Below are 14084 nucleotides of genomic sequence, written 5' to 3'. Positions count from 1 at the left end.
CGAGTTGTGATACAAAGGCATGTAACATAAAATGTCTTACAGTCCACCCGTATTCGATACTGTTATATGGACCACTAATGCCAGTTCCAACCCAGAGTAGAGCCTGGCTATATTGGCCCTTTTGATCTGTTATGTTATATACACTGATATCAGTTGCCGCTCCCCATAGCTGTTTCGAGGGATCATCTGTTGGCGTAGTAACCCCTGCGAACTGCATAAACAATCACAAGTACGTCGTATTTATTAATAACAACCCGAACAATTAGGGGGTTATTGTATGTAGCGCGCCGCTTAAAGTATGTGCTATGTCACAATATATAATACGGAGTACTTACATGTGGGTTTGGTGCATGTTGTAATGTTGGACTAAGGGCTAAAGTTGTTTTTGCCCTTATCAAATCTTCCTTTGTAACCCTTTTGAAAGGGACTGTTCCATAAGGACACACCTTAGATTCACTTATTGGATTATTTTGTCTACTATTTTTTCTATTATCGTCTCTTCTCAACTTCAATTCTTTGGGAACAGAGCTTGGTCTCATCTATTTGATGACCAACAAATTTCAATTAGTCCAACGTTATTATATATGATTGGAAAAGTATATAATAATACGTATATATATGAATGGACAATATACCTGGAGCTTATGATCCTTAAGCAATGGGTGGTCAAAAGCGGGTTGCTTGTAGATATCGATGCAATCGATTATTTCACCAAATTTGTTCTGTTAAATAGGGGAAGGAAGATAACTAATAATATTAGTGTGGAAGAGAGTTTGTGCAATTTTATTAATAAAAATGATAAATGGATTAAAAAGGTCGTTAGATGAAGTGTATTAAGTCTTATTTTGACAAACTTTTTTTTTTTTTTTTTTTTACATAAATCTTAATGGACCCACTTTAGACCCAAAACCTGATTGACTAATTCTAATGGATCTGGGTTTGACAATTTTAGACCCAGTGAGTTTGGGTTGGATTTGGGTCCACCTAAAAAAAGGGCCGGGGTTTGGGTCTGGGCAGACCCGACCCATTATCATCTCTAATTGCAAAATAAAGGTTTAAATTAATTTGAATCCAAGAAGGATAAATTAAAGAAATTAAAGAAGAATTTAAACCTTGAAGCTCTGTATGGGTGGCTTATTCAAGCTATTGACTTGCCTTTCAAGTTCTAGATCTTCTTCTGTTGGCCTAAACTTTTGGCTTCCTCCTTCGACTCCATGGCTTACAATACTAAGCAAAATATAAACTAAAACACTAATTGTTAAGAATTTCATTATTGAACTAACAAATAAAAACTTTAATTTGTTTGATTATTATTTTATTTGATACTTTGATTATTTGATGAATGTATGTACTATGAACATAGAAGTATTACATACAACTATATATATATATATAACATAGATTGAAATCTATTCTGATCTCATAACCTCAGCATGATGACAATTGTGCTGTCAATACATTGAATGCATAGTATATAGTGCATGTGTATCTATCCTTAATTTCTGATATGCTTTTGAAAATCAAAATTTCATGAAACAAATCGTTGTAATTTAGAAATATTAGAATATGAATGAATCTGGTTGATTATGCTTGCATCAATGTATGACCTGTTTAATATGTACGTAGTAATTAGCGCTGTTATTTACAATATATGTTAATTAGACCAAAACATTCAGCCACTTAATTAAAGTATGTGACGTGAGAGTGAGGGATAGCTCAAGTGGTTAAAGTTTCCCTCCCGATTCCAGGAGATTTTGGGATCGATTCTCATCACCTGTTCTTGTGGCTTTCTAAACACCAAAAAAAGTAAAGTATGTGACATTACTCTTAAGTCATTACTAGCTAATTACTCATACTAAGTTTTTAGTCTTTTTACATTTTAGGATGAAATTCTGATTAAGTGCATAGAATTGAAACTTATTTAAGTTATAATGCGGATTTTCAATTGCTAAACACTAAGGATATTCTTCCACGGATTTTGTTAAACAACTTTAATTTAAAATGAAAGTGGAAAAAGTCGAGGATATTTCAAACAATGAAACAAAGAGCATGATATCTAGAGGTACTCCATAATTCTAGTGGTTGTTTGATGGTACTAAGAAAATTGTTTGGTTGACTATATAAAAGTGAACTTATTTCCGAAAAATAAAGTAAGAAGTGTGACCTTAATTTATTTGATTCTAATATTCTAGTTCCCCAAAAATTTACTACTCCAATATTGTAACCTAAAAGTCTCAAGTAGATTTGACTCTTTTTTCTAATTAAATTAAATATGATGCATTTGTTTTTCCATTAAGAGCATGTTTGGATTGGGGGTAATATATTAAGAGGGTAATAAAAATCAAGCTTGAAAAAACATAATTAATTAGTGGTGTTGTTGTAGGAGGTGTGGTGTCTACAAATGGAATAACGTGTGTTTGGGTCCAATTTACTTCAATTGGGTCGGTCCACAAATGATTCAATTACAAATCCCAAAGCAAGGTTCAACTCTCCAAATACATGTCAAGTCAGTTATGAGCCCAGTTAACATGATAAGCTCATTTGACCTCAAGGCCCATTTATCTATTGAGCAAGGTATAAAAAGCCTTCACCCTCCTCTCTTTACATTCATTCACATTTAAGCCTCAAGTAATTAATACTGTTGCATAACTTTTTCTCTCTAGAAACACTGTACTGACTACGGCATCGGAGGGGGCTTTCCTCGGCACAATCCCCGAGGCCAATTTACGTGTGTTTGCTATGCAGGAAACCCTCGTCCCAGTCATCACTTGAGTCGAGTCTAGTCTCCAGCCCACAAGAAAAGGTCCAGACGAAGGACCTATTGTTTTCACCCGAAACAACGTGGTTGTGTCATGAGGTAAAGAGAGAGATGAAGGAATTATTATCCTCATAATGAGGGTAATAGTTACCCACCCTCCCCCTAGTGTAACTATTAGCCCAAAAATAAAGGAATTAGTTCCTCTTTCTTCACCTCATACCTCACCATCACTATATATTTTTTCTTACAAGCACACCATCACTATCTCCTCCTTCCCTATTTACTTTCATTTTGCTTATTTTGACTTTTATTACCCTAGTAATACATTTTCCTCAATTCAAGCAGGCTCTAAGGGGTGGAAAAATATCGTTGTCTTGTTGAGGTGTTGACCAAGTTGGTCAAGACTAAAAGTTTGTGATAGATCACATGTTCAATCCCCCACCCCTATTTATCCCCACTTGTAATTTAAATCACCTTTTTAGTTCATTCGGACCAAAAAAATTAAGAGCGTTTGGTTCATAGATTTTAAGTATGAGATATACGTTTAGAATAGGTTAAACTGATATTTAATGTTGGTTAGGGAGAATTTCAATTTCTATACCCATACCTCAAGTACACAAGGTATAATGACTAGAAATCCAAGGGGTCGGGGGTAGTTGGGTGAGTATGGCTCACACCATACCCTAAACGCCAAAGGTTATAAAAATTGGTCCTAGCTTCGATATGTATGGACTATGGAGTAACAACTAATAACAAGGCCTTCCAACTCACAGAAATATCAACAATAATATATTTTTGGAAGATAATTAGCTTATATAATATATATGATAGCACAATATCAGCTAGTAATGATCTTGATTATTACAGCTAGGAACAATATTATTCCAAGCTACTGTAGGAAGTAGTATCTTAGAATGCATAATTTAAGGCTTTCTTGGACCATCCAATAATTTCTCGTACAATAAAAACACTCTTATATCGTAAAATCAGGTCCTCCAAAGAGAACTTCGGCACCATCTAAAAATTGAGCATTGTAAAGATCAGGTGCATTCGCGAAAACATCCATTTTAAGAGATTCATCAGGGATGAGACCATAGGTTGAATTAACAACATGGACTATAGCTTCGCATGTTTTGAGTAAGTCGTCCGCCACGAAATGGCCTGAACCCATGGGAGTTTTTGAAGGCTCAATTGAAGGATTATACACCTTCCCACCAACTTGAACATTTGTTGCAAATTCACTCATTTCTGGCAACAACTCCTTTGGCCAATATCCTATATATTGATTTGTTGCTTGTGGAAGGCTCTCTACTATCCACCAATTTTGTGTTTTTGGGTCCTATCAACAACAATCCAATTTAATGTCATGTTATACCAATGTACGTGTATATATTATGAATGATATATACCTAGATTAGCAATTTGAATTAGTCCTGTCAAATTATAGTGGTGTATTTTGTTACAACTTTCTAAATGTTTCATAAGTGGTACGTACTTACACAGTTACACAAGCTATTTGCTAACATGGCATAATTACCAATAACGGCCTTATTTGGTATTCAATTTTTAATCCATTTTGAGTTATAATTGTCATACATTAATTATTATTCACGTAAACTAAACAGCCAATTTGTGTATTTGTTGAGGCGTACCTTGATAATTCCTAACAACATAAATGTCTTGTTTTTATCATACTCCGAAAAATAGGTAAGTTCATCTCCCATATGACGGAGTTGGTTTACTTGAACAAATCCGGGGCAAAGCATGTTAAAGCATCCTGTCTTACTGAACCCATCAGCCTGAATAATACAAAAAAATTATAAAGAATATAATATATAATTCCCTATAGGTTGATATGAATTAAATGAGGGGATGTACTAGAAATCTAGGATATAATTGTATCACACAATATTAAATCGGAAAATTTAAAACAAATACTCGTAACAAGCTAAGATAATGTAAGTAGCTTACCGTCCACAAATTAAAAGTTCGCGCTTTTCTATCTCCATATAATTGTTGGTTGAACTGTTGAAAATCAATATAAGAATATCTAGAATTAAAGTCATGTACATATAAATGTACAGAGTATTATATTAGCTACTATGGGATTTCTATGAAATCATGTATTGTAATGTCTTAAAACTAGCTTAGTCAATTAATTCTAGAGAGACGCGTGTAACTCAATGCAGACTTAAGATTAAATTTCATTACATTTTTATTTACCTTGGAGTAATACTCTATTGTAGGAGTGAAATGATGACTTACAGTGTATCCATACTCGATACTGTTGAATGGACCGTCAACACCACTACCAATTCGCAAGGAAGATGCACTGGTTTGAGCAGGAATCGCGATTGTCAAATTATAAAGAGCTATTGCAGCCCTTGCTCCTAGGTATTTTTCCGACGTTTGATTTGGAGTCCCTGCTCCTGCATACTATATACACAAATACAAGTCCAAAATTATTTCTACGTGCGTACATAATTTATTTTTTCGACGAAACATTCAATTAAACAAAATTAACATACATGATTTCCTTGTGAAGGAGTAAATGGTGGTCCTCCGGTCATTGTACGATAATGGCTTAAAACCGCATTTGCCGTGACCAAATCCTCCTTTCGTGTTCTTCGAATAGGTACCGTTCCTGAAGGACATTGAAGGACTTTCGACGGTAATTTATGTTCTTGATCAAGTGACATTCCTAGCTTTTCCAGCAGTAATGAACTAGGTTTCATCTGTAGGGTTATTATTAAAAAGAATAAAATAACGTGAGTTATTACTTAACAAATGGATCGATATTAGGAGGAATTAGAAGGTGAATTATTAATTAACGAATGACTACCTTCGTTTCATATTTTTTTGCAACTTAAAAATATTTTATATCTCACAAATAATACCCCAAAGTTACAAAAAATATAAAATGGAAATAGTAGTATTAATATGTACCTGAAGCCTGTGATTTTTGAGCTTTGGATGATCAAATGCGGGTTGTTTGTATATATCAATGCAGTCGATAATGCTTCCATCGTCTTTCTACACGAAGATTGAAAAGTACAAATATGATGTTAAATGCAAGTACTCATAAAATTGACTTGGAATTTTCCTAGTACGAACATATTTATTTAAGCTCATTAAATCACCGATTTGCGCGTGATTTGGTCATGAATTTCTAACTTAATTCTATTTTAGAAAGTATATTTAATGCTTATATATAGCTATTAGCTCTAAGCATTGTTGTCAAAATCGCGATCCGGGTCGTAGGATTATGCGATCCTACAATCCCATTTTAGCCAAACAATTCGGATTGGATGCAGAGTCGCATAGCAAGCAGGATCGTACGGGATCGGGTAGGATTGTGTAGGATCGTGTTTTTCACTTAAATTATTATTGGATTGTATGAGATCGGACAAAATCGTGTATGATCGGTCAGATTCGGGTAGGATCGGTCACTTTTTACTTATTAAAATGAGCCTAAAGTAATCAAACTTTTCTCTAAGCTAAGAAAATTACTATCCAACTACTAAAACTATAAATTTTAGCATTTTTATGGCATAAAAAATGTTATCTAGTTATGTAGCAACCTTTTTATTACTCCTTTAATCAATTTCATAGGATCTTATGATTCTACAATCCGATTTTATCGATTCGATCTTACTCCTCTCACCGATCCAATGTGACAACCTTAGCCCTAAGGGTTACAGATATCATTACCCTATAAAATATAAAGACCTATATATTACAGTAATACAAAGTGGAGAATAATTTCCATTGATGAAGGTTAAAAATTTCAATAATATTCCAAAAGATGGTTACACTTTAATTTTAAGGTCAATTTGAAATGTTTGACTGGACACTATTGTAAATACAAATTATTTGCATTTTTCTTTATTTTTTTGATGCAAATTATGCATTTTTTTTATACATAGTACAAGAACTAGTAACAACTCATGAAGGTTACTAGGTTAGCTAATATCCTTACTAAAAGATACGTAGTCTAAATTAATTACAATGTTCCTAAAAATAAATTGCAATGGGTGATGTTAAATTATGGTCAAACAAAGATAACAAACATATAATGTGACACCCAACATAAAATTTATAATCATCAATATTTTATGAACTAAAAGAGCAATATGTAAATATGTTTGCTATGGATAAAAAAAAATCAACAGTCCTTGAATATTTCCCCAAGAATATCACATAATTGAAAACAAAATTGAGAAAATTAATATTGTCAATTTTTTGACAAACGCATTTTCTTACCCACCAGACGACTAAATCATATGAAAACTAATTTTTAGTTAATAAGTCAATCCTAAATAAATCCTACATGAAATTTCTCGAAAAAATCAATAAAACCAATTACATCAAGAAGCTAAAGATAGTTTACTTATAAAGTTATAAGAGTTTAAAACTACGGAGTATTACTCATCCTCCCTCCGAAATAAAAAAAACACCAAGATTTGATTTCAAATAAATCAATACTCGTAATTAATATTCCCACAAAAAAAAAAAAAAAAAAAAGTACCTGAAAACTTATGATGGGTGGTTTGTTCAAGGTCTTAAGACGTGTTTCAAGCGCTAAATCTTCTTCCTTGGACAAAATAATCTCTTTCCTACCTTCAACACTAGAACAATCAACAAATTTCGAAATGAAAGCTAAAAAAACCACTATAATTCTCATTAAAACCCATAAATTATTATTCCGAAGTCTGCCTACCATGTTTATTTCAATACGGAGTAATTTTTTTCATACAATGAAATTTATGATATGGAGTATCAATTATATAAGGAACATAATAATTGGGAAGATTGAATAAAAAATTCCAAATTTATGCAATATAAACTTTCTAGCCATTGTTTCGTTTAGGAAAGTAATTAGTAATATTAGGCAAAGATCAATATTTTAAATGAGGCATAATTTTGTGTGTACCAATTGATCTCATTATAGTTTATTGAAAATGATTGAGGTGATTTTTTTTCCATAAAGGGTGACTTGTTTCCTTATTTCACAAATAATTGTAGGGGAATTTTCTAAGGTACCCTGCTGTCTTGAGGTTAAGTGGAATACATAGTATTTTGTACTGTATAATTCATTTTTTTTAAGGTAAAATGAAGGGTCCTAAATGGAGATTAAAAGGGATATCACGTTGACAAACGTTGTGTGTGCGTATTATATAGTTCGATTCACTACTATGGAAGATTATAATTTCGTCCTAACTCAAGGACCATGGATTATTGGAGATAGCTATCTTACGATGCGGAAATGGGTGCCAAATTTTGTCGCTGATGATACACCAATCAAATTCTTGACTGCGTGGATGCGAATTCCACAACTCTCAGTGGAGTATTTTGATAAAAAATTTCTTCACAGAATTGGATCGAAAATTGGAAGTCTCATAAGTATTGATAAACATACATAAGCCATGAGTAGGGGCCAATTTGTTAGATTCAGCATCAAAGTTGATCTTTCCAAACCTTTACTCTCTAATCTCCACAGCTCGGGTCCTAATCACACTTGGAGTAGGGGCCTATCTCAAGATACCTTCAAGTCTGCTCGGCTCGATAGGGGGTTGGCAAACGAAGATTGGAGATTAAAGTTTGCGGAGGGAGCGATGAAAAATTTACCTCATTGTATGTCCGACCACTGCCCAATTTTGATTAGTACTACAGGTTTTGCTCCTCTCCCCACAGCCTTGAAACCGTTTAGATTTCAAGCCGCTTGGATGCACCATGAAAAGTTCGATGATTTTGTTGCCTCAAACTGGAGTAATTTAGAGCCACTTATTCCGTTTCTTCCAGTTTTTGCTAGCAAGTTGAATGAGTGGAATAAAACAGTGTTTCATAATATTTTTAGGAAAAAAGCAGAGCTATGGGCAAGGCTATAGGGCATTAAAAAAATCTCTGTCTGCAGGTGGGCCAAAACATCTGATTAAACCGGCGATTAAGCTCAAAGAAGAGATGAATAAGGTGCTAGAACAAGAAGAAATGTTGTGGTTTCAAAAGTCTCGAGCAGAAGCAATTTGTGACGAGGACCGTAACACAAGATTTTTTCACCTTTTGACAACAATCAGAATAAAGTACAATCGTATTGAAACTCTTAAAGATGAGTCAGGGGAGTGGATTACAGATGCAACTCAAGTTAAGCAACTGGTCATGGATTACTGGAAGAATTTATTCTCTGAAGAAATTTCTGATCGAAGGGTGAATGTGAGGCTGCTGCAGGACTATTTTCCCAAAATTACAAATTCAGAGTGGAAAACAATCATGCGCCCATTTTCTCATTGTGAGGTCCAAGCTGCGGTGTTTAGTATGAATCCATTTAAGGAGTCAGGGCCTGATGGATTTCAACAATTGTTTTACCAGCACTATTGGAATCTAATGGATTTTCACCCTAGTGTTATTGAAATGGTGATGGACATTTTACAGGGTAAGCATTTTCCGGAGGGATTTAATGACGCATATTTGGTTCTCATCCCAAAGACAGAGGTGCCGCAATCTGCTGATCAATTCCGCCCAATCGGCCTATGTAATATCACTTACAAGATTGTGACCAAGGTGATTGTTAATCGCTTGAAACCGCTCTTGCCTTCACTTATTTCCCCAAATTAATGTAGCTTTGTTCCCAAGCGTCAAATTACAGACAATGTGGTTATTGTCGAGGAGATGTTGCATTCCATGCATCGAAAGCAAGGAAAAGTGGGTTATATGGCCGTTAAAATAGATTTTAAGAAGGCTTATGACAGGCTTCGTTGGAGTTTATCCGCGAATCTTTGGGCTTGAACTAAGGCTGCCGCAGCATATGATTGAATTGGTTATTTTATGTATCAATTCGGCAAAGCTTAGCATACTTTGGAACGTGGAACCAACTAAAAAGTTTGAACCGTCTCGTGTAATTCGCCAAGGTGATCCATTATCACCTTACATATATGTTATATGTATGGAACGATTGGCTCACATTATTGATCGAGAGCTTCGATTGGGTGAATGGAGGCTAGCAAGGGCAAGTATAGTAGGGCCACCAATTACTAATCTTGCGTTTGCGGACGGCTTGATCCTATTCTGTGAAGCTAGCAAAGACCAGACTACTTTAATGAAGAAGTGCTTAGATCAATTTTGTGGTGCTTCGGGGAGTAAGGTTAGTGTGGAAAAATCTAGAGTGTACTTTTTTTTTAATGTTCCTGATGAGGTGTGCTCGAATTTGAGGATGGAAAGCACAGAGGACTTTGGTAAGTACCTCGGGGTGCCTACTATTAATGGGCGTGTTACTAAAGCCAATTACCAATTTTTGGTAGAAAAAGTCGAGAAGAAACTTAGTGGTTGGCAAGCAAAAAACTTGTCACTTGCTGGGAGAACAACTTTGGCGCAAACATCACTATCTACCATCCCCTATTACACCCTGTAGTCAGCAAAAGCCCCTAAAAGGATATGTGATGAAGTGGATAAAAAAAGTCAGAGCCTTTATTTGTGGAAGCACAGAAGAGAAAAATAAAATTCATCTTGTTTTGTGGAACAAAGTTACCAAATCGAAAGGTGAAGGAGGATTGGGTTTGAGATCGATGAGACAAGCTAATGCTGCATTTTTGTCAAAGCTTGGATGGAGAGTATTAACGGAACCTAACACTCTTTGGACGAGGGTTCTTAGGAATAAATATTGTGGAGGTAGGTGCGATTTCGATATGTTTACACCAAAGGTGGATGCGTCGAATGCTTGGAAGGGAATTCTCGAAAATGTTGATGTTTTGAAGAAAGGCATTCGAATGGCGATTGGGAATGGGAAGGCTACAAAGTTTTGGCTTCATAGTTGGGTTAATCCTAAACCTCTGATTGATTTGGTTACCTCGGACCCTCCTTTTGATGTCCATCATTGTAATGTTTAAGATATGTGAAATATAAACCGAGGGTGGAAACTAGAGCTATTTGCAAATTTTCTTCCGACTGATATCCTTAAAGAAATGCAAGCATACAAATTGATCGAGGATGACGATTCGATCGATGCTGTGTATTGGAATTGGTCTCCTTCTGGTAGATTTACTCTGAAATCTGCTATGCATATCATAAGAAATGATGAGCCGGAAGTGGAGAGGGATCAAGATAGCAAGAATTAGAAGGTGATCTAGAAGATTCAAGTACCTCAAAGAATAAGATTTTTCTTTTGGTTAGCTTACCAAGAAAAACTTATGACCAATGCTACTTGGTTTTTGAGGCACCTCACTCACAACCCACGATGCCTTATGTGTGGTCATGTGGAGGAAAACATCATATACTACTCTTCTGCCCAGTAGCTAGGGTAATTTGGCACAAACTGTGTATGAATTTGAATGGACAACAGGGGCACTTTGATTTCAAGACATGGCTGATGCATAATTTGAACTCGAACAGAGAACAAGCACGAGAAGATTAGCCTACTGTCTTTGCTGTTTCTTGCTGGTGGTTGTGGAGATGAGAAACGAAAGGAGTTTCTCTCGAGAGGTGGAGATGCCACTAGACCAAGTCAATTTCATATTGGCAAGAGTTGGAGAAATTAGAAGAGCTTTTGACAAAGGGCTGGGTGCAAGAATGAATAAGAGGAAGCGTGAAGAAGTCTATATTAGATGGGAGACCCCCCCCCCCCCCTCCTGGATGGGTGTGCTTAAACACAGATGGTGCTGCTAAAGGTAACCTCGGAGCAGCTTGAGGGGGTGGTTTAATTCATGACCACAGAGATGAGGTTCATGAATTTTTTGCTTTAAATTGTGGGTTGTGTACTTGTACTCGGGCAGAGTTGCTAGCTGTTCTCCGAGGGTTAGCAATAGCTTGGAATAGTGGACATCGAAAAGTACAAGTAAGAGTGGACTCGGAAGTTCGTTGTAGTTTGTTTGTTGGTGGATTTTACTCCCTCCAACTCTCCTTTTATTCATCTAATCCGAAAGTGCAAAGCCTTGATCGTAAGAGAGGGGTGGAGAGTTACTATCGACACTGTTACAGAGAACCTAATAGGGCGGCCAATTGGTTAGCCAATTATGGTGTTATCTCGGAACAGAAATTGGTTCTTTTTGAGGCGGTCCCAGTGGATCTTCGAACCGTTTTATTGGAGGACTTGCGGGGTGTTACGCATCCTAGATGGATTCCGGAGAGTAGTACTTAGTTATTTTGTTTTAGAGTTCAAATTATTCAGAGCAGTGCAGAAGCGATGCCATTAGTTTAGAGGTGTTAAATACTTGTATTGAGACTTTAGATCTCTTAAGGGATGATTGTAAGTGCCGAATGGTTATTACTTTGTATTAGTTAATGAAATCACCCCTCCCTATTCCATTCAAAAGAAAAAATATATATCTATATATAGATGATAAACGTTTTTTTTTTTTTTTTTTCATAAGATACAAGGGCATTACAAACTGTCAAATTACAAATGGGGATAAAGGATTTGAACGTGCAATCGGCTCTCACTTTTTGTCAATAGACCAAGACCTCATCAATATTGGTACTCGGTTACTCGTATTTTCGTAAATTTGTAATATAAAAGTAGTGTTTAGACATGAGCAATGCCTGAATTACTACATTAATTTAAAACGTTATTTATTTAAGGTGTTCAAATAGTTCTAGAAAAAAATAGCTCCCAGAAAAAAAAAAAATAAATTAGTTCAAGAAGGTATACAGTCCGTTGTCCAGTCTCTGTGACTCTCTGTCTATCATCTTCACTTCTCCTCTTCTTCATAGTTCTTACAATGCCTAAACCCTTGAAATCAATCATTAATTCTGCATTACTTGATGCCTGAAGATCGTTCTTGCACTACTTTCACTGGTAAAAATTTTCATGCATTATATCTTTCTATAATTTACATCATGATTCTGGATCAAACATATTTCTTGAGCTTTGAATCATACCATTTGCATTTCTGCATGGTTAATGAGTTGGGTATGATTTTAATTTGCTGTTTTTATTCTTTGATGTTGGCAATTTTGGAAATTAATTCATATTTATGTAAGTTATTTTTTATTGCTTTGTGTTTGCAGTTGTGCTTTGCATTTTAATTATTTGATGTTCCCAGAAGATTTCGAGGCTAAAACCTAAAAGTTATTGCTTGTTTGATATTTGGATTAATGGGTTTATGGGGTTCGAGGTTTTTGATGCAATTTTGACTTGATTGATGATAATGGTCAAATAATATAGTCTATAGAAGATTGGGATTTAGGGTTTTTTGGAATCTATGGTCTGGTAATGTGTAATTCTGAGGAGTAATTTACTGCTTATTTAAGACAAAGCATTCTCCAAAGTTATGTGAAAGCCCAAAAAGGGTGACATTGATCCCTGATTTGCATGAATTTAACATATTGGGAATTTGTGGAAGAGTCATTTATATGCCTGGATAAGAAGAGAGTTTACGAAGTGAAAGGAAGGAACATAACGAAAACTACTAGACACTTGTGGAATTCTACCTGTCTGTTTTCCTTGTACAACTTGGTATCGCAACAAAGCATTCTCCAAAGAGAGTGAAGTCAACTCTTGTGCCAGACTTATTGGATGACATTAGCAAGGATTCAACTCGGGACATGGGTGGATATCGTCAAAGTTATGTGAAATGTATGTCTTCTGGTGTATATAAAAGTATGTGATCCAATTATTCAAAAAAAAAAAAAAAAGTATGTGATCCAAGATTCATTTGTCAATTATTTGCAACTTATAATTCATCATTCATTGTTTCTATACTTACATGGCATTAATTTTGTTTATCCAGCCATTGATATATTTACGAGTAATTTTTTTTTTCACTGAATTATATTTTCCATTGATTAAAATCTAATATATATATATATATATAAAATGTCGGCATTTTAGGAGAGCATTCGGAGCGCTACATAAGAAATATACTTATTTCGACCAATAAAAAGAAAGATTTGTATTTTATTTTTGAATTAAAAAATTATGTCGCCACCTAGATAAAAGTAACGAATTAGATTTGAAATATCTAAAATTTTAATGCCACGTGGATTATAATCCACGAATTAAATTATTTTAATGAAAAAAATAAAGTAAAAATATAGGAAAAGATAAATTTATTAATTCAATACTACGAGTATAAGAAATCCAAAAAAAATATACTAAAAAATATTTAAATGATAAACGCTTATAATAAAGTTTGATACCTATCATTATAAGATAAATTTTGAAAGTATTTATGATAAGAAATACAAATTGTTTGTTAATTATAATTAAGTTAAAATTTGTGATACCTACCATTATAAATTGACACATATCATACGACACAAACAAAATTTCGTATCAATAAAAAAACCCGTCAAGCGAATTTTGTGTTAGTAATTTTGTGTTAATTTTTGGTTATCA

The 14084-nt window shown here is 34.6% G+C and overlaps 1 protein-coding gene across 1 annotated transcript; it reads right to left on the bottom strand.

Moving 5' to 3' along the window:
- Positions 1-3731: 3731 nt before the first annotated feature.
- LOC110697361 lies at positions 3732-7481 on the bottom strand. Its single transcript, XM_021874742.1, has 7 exons — positions 7287-7481; positions 5705-5791; positions 5287-5493; positions 4982-5194; positions 4730-4783; positions 4411-4557; positions 3732-4097 (listed from the first exon to the last, which is right to left on the bottom strand). The coding sequence occupies exons 1-7, from the start codon at positions 7479-7481 to the stop codon at positions 3732-3734; spliced, it is 1269 nt and encodes a 422-aa protein (XP_021730434.1).
- Positions 7482-14084: the final 6603 nt, after the last annotated feature.

The sequence above is a fragment of the Chenopodium quinoa genome, unplaced genomic scaffold (genome assembly GCF_001683475.1).
Source record: "Chenopodium quinoa cultivar QQ74 unplaced genomic scaffold, ASM168347v1, whole genome shotgun sequence".
Taxonomy (NCBI): Eukaryota; Viridiplantae; Streptophyta; class Magnoliopsida; order Caryophyllales; family Amaranthaceae; genus Chenopodium; species Chenopodium quinoa.
This window is presented reverse-complemented; position numbering and strand designations above follow the sequence as displayed.